Source organism: Arachis ipaensis, chromosome B04, assembly GCF_000816755.2.
Source record: "Arachis ipaensis cultivar K30076 chromosome B04, Araip1.1, whole genome shotgun sequence".
Lineage (NCBI taxonomy): Eukaryota > Viridiplantae > Streptophyta > Magnoliopsida > Fabales > Fabaceae > Arachis > Arachis ipaensis.
Genome location: NC_029788.2, coordinates 82,697,454 through 82,700,173, shown reverse-complemented (window position 1 = coordinate 82,700,173; position 2,720 = coordinate 82,697,454). Strand labels below are relative to the sequence as shown.

General features: G+C 29.8%; 1 protein-coding gene across 1 annotated transcript in view; it reads left to right on the top strand.

The window, feature by feature from the left end:
• The window catches only part of LOC107639439 (phosphatidylinositol:ceramide inositolphosphotransferase 1), a gene marked incomplete at its 5' end in the record, with an annotated part of 4,190 nt that continues 3,299 nt past the window's right edge, over positions 1,830-2,720 (top strand). Inside the window, 3 exon segments of the mRNA XM_016342936.2 lie at positions 1,830-1,869; positions 2,007-2,096; positions 2,629-2,715. Coding sequence (XP_016198422.1) covers positions 1,831-1,869; positions 2,007-2,096; positions 2,629-2,715 — 216 coding nt within the window.

The following is a 2,720-nucleotide window of genomic DNA, read 5'->3' as shown; positions in this document are numbered from 1 at the left end:
CACCTAAATTTTCACCATATTTTTTTTTATTATATTTTTGTGTATGTGTTTCTGTCTCTCCCCTATATTTTAACCTTTGAGCGAGGAACATTATCTAACCAAACAGAACCTATTTTTAATTGGACATTTTTTAATCAACAATGATCACGCCATATATATATGTGTGGCAACACGAGTAATCTTTCTGCTTCCTTTTTTTTCCCTTTGATATGAGAACAATCAATAACTCTTCGTAGTTTATGCTTTATTTTGCTTTTGTATTTCCAATATTTAAAGAAGAGCATCAAAACATAGTTTTTGCATCTCATCTCTTTGCATTATATTTGAGGAATACCCCTATAGAAACTATCGCAAATTCACATTGGACATTCTATTAAGCTAGTTCAATATTTTGTGTATTTAGTTTTATTTCTTTTGTCCATCACTTTATATATTTTTTTTTGGGGATGTTGCATGTGATGTTAGTACAATTATAGATAGTATTAAATGGAAAAGTAGGTTAAGATAAGAGTTAATTATTCAGTAAACTATTATTATTCACGACTTTAAAAGATAAAAATAAGATTTTAATAAAAAAAATATGAACTAAATCAATGCGCATCAAATTTTTCATATGGTTATTTTGACAAAACTATCCAATTAATGACTCATTTTTAGATAGTTTTGTTAAATTAATGCAATCTATCTTTAATAGTAAGTATTGTATAAAGTTAGTTAAATATTCTACATTATATGTAATTCAACAAAATTTGTTATTTTCAAAATTTAAAAGCAAAACCTTTCGGTGATTTGTTCAAATGCTAACGCATAAATTTTCCTTAAAAGTGAAGCCATTTCCTAAAAATTCATAAATTTTCAAAAAATTATTTTTTTATTATATTATACACACATAAAAAATCAGTTGTATATATAAAATATATATTAACATGCTAAAATTACTGTTTCTTTGTATTTAATTATTTATATACATTTATAAGAAAAATACACTATGTATTTAATAAAATGATATATATAGAAAACGAAGATACAATTAAGGCTATTGTTGTCTTTATCCATAAATGAGAGTTTCTTAGTAAGAAGAAGAAGAAGGAGAGAGAAAGGGTTGCGACTTGGAGGGTCAAAGGAGGAAAAGTATATATGTCTAATCTAGAAACCACCCACTTTCTCACTCCACAATCTCACCTTCCCTGTTTTTTCGTTTTTCAATTCAAACTCCAAAACTAAAAAGTCCTCTATTTTAGTATTTTGTTTTTTTGTTTTTTTTCTCCTAATAAACAATAAAATAGAAAAAAACAAAAAAAAGGAAGTTGCTTTTATATATAGTTTCGTTTCTCTTCGTCTTCTCAAAACTATCTCTCTCCGTGTTCATCTCGCGTTGCATTATAGTCAAGGCGAGGCGAGAAAACTCGAAGAGAATAGATTAGAGAATAGAATTAGAATTTCACGCATTGAAGAAGAAGAAGGAGAAGAAACAGAAAAAGGAAAAGAAAAATACCCAGAGAGATAGATAAAGAGAAAAGAGAGAATACAGAGAAAGCAAAAAGCCCAAGCTACCCCTTTGATCGGTTTCGGAGAAAGGGGGAACTTGGTTTCTTTTGTGAATCGTCTTCTGGGTTCTCTCTATCATTTTTATCTTTCTGGGCTTCACTTTTTTGTCTTAATCAAATCCTCTTCTCTCTGTGTTCTTTTGAATAATACTCATTTCTTCGTGGTGGGAATATAAACAAAAGAAGGAAAGAAAGAAAGAAAGAAAGAATAGAATATTGAAGTGGTGCTCACAACATCGTAATCATCAATAACAACGCCAGAAGCTACATAGCAAGGACAAGGATGAAAATGTCGCTTTACATTGGTCGCGAGGCTTCCAAGGTAGGTTGGTTGGTTCGGTGTTTTCAATGCTTATTGTAGCTTGTTCTTATTGTTATGTTATCATGTTTTATTATTGATTATGGATAAAAAAAATGAAAGTAATGAGTGTTGTTTTTGAATGTATGAATAATGTGTAGCTATGGAAGAGAGCTTCTGCGGAGGCAGTTACAGAGGGAATCCTCCTTGCCGATAATTGGAAGTACCTTCTCGCTGGTATTTTCTGTCAGGTATCATGAATTATGAAAATATCAAGTACATCTTTTTTAAGGAAAAAAGAAAAATAAAATTTAATTTGTGGGAGTAGTTATCGCATGTGGTTGTGGAGAGTCTGGCAACGTTCCTTGAACGCTAAAAAACGTGTTTTTTTTTTTTGTTTTGTTTTTGTGTGTGAACTTTTTTTTTTCTTTTTCAATTGGTGTGCTTACTTTAATAACCAAGTCATTTACGGTTATTGTAGAAATCGTAATTGCCTTAAATTTGAATAACAGAAACCTCTCTTCATAATTGTGTTCCCTCGCATTTGAAATGCTCATCATTGGCACACAACTAATGTACTCCAATAATTTTATTATTATTTTCTTCTTAAAAATGAATGGAATTCATTCGCTAAAGTTGCTTTAAGAATCTGTCAAGCTGTTTTGAATTTCTCTTTTAATAAAAATAAGAAAGAATCTAATTTAAATGCGCAATTACTTTCTTTTAATATTTGATGTCCAAAACTAAATATGTATTGAGCTTTTTTATTTTTATTTTACACAGTACCTTCATGGTTTGGCTGCACATGGAGTTCATTATTTACATAGACCCGGTCCTACATTACAGGATACTGGATTCTTCCTTCTTCCGGTTTT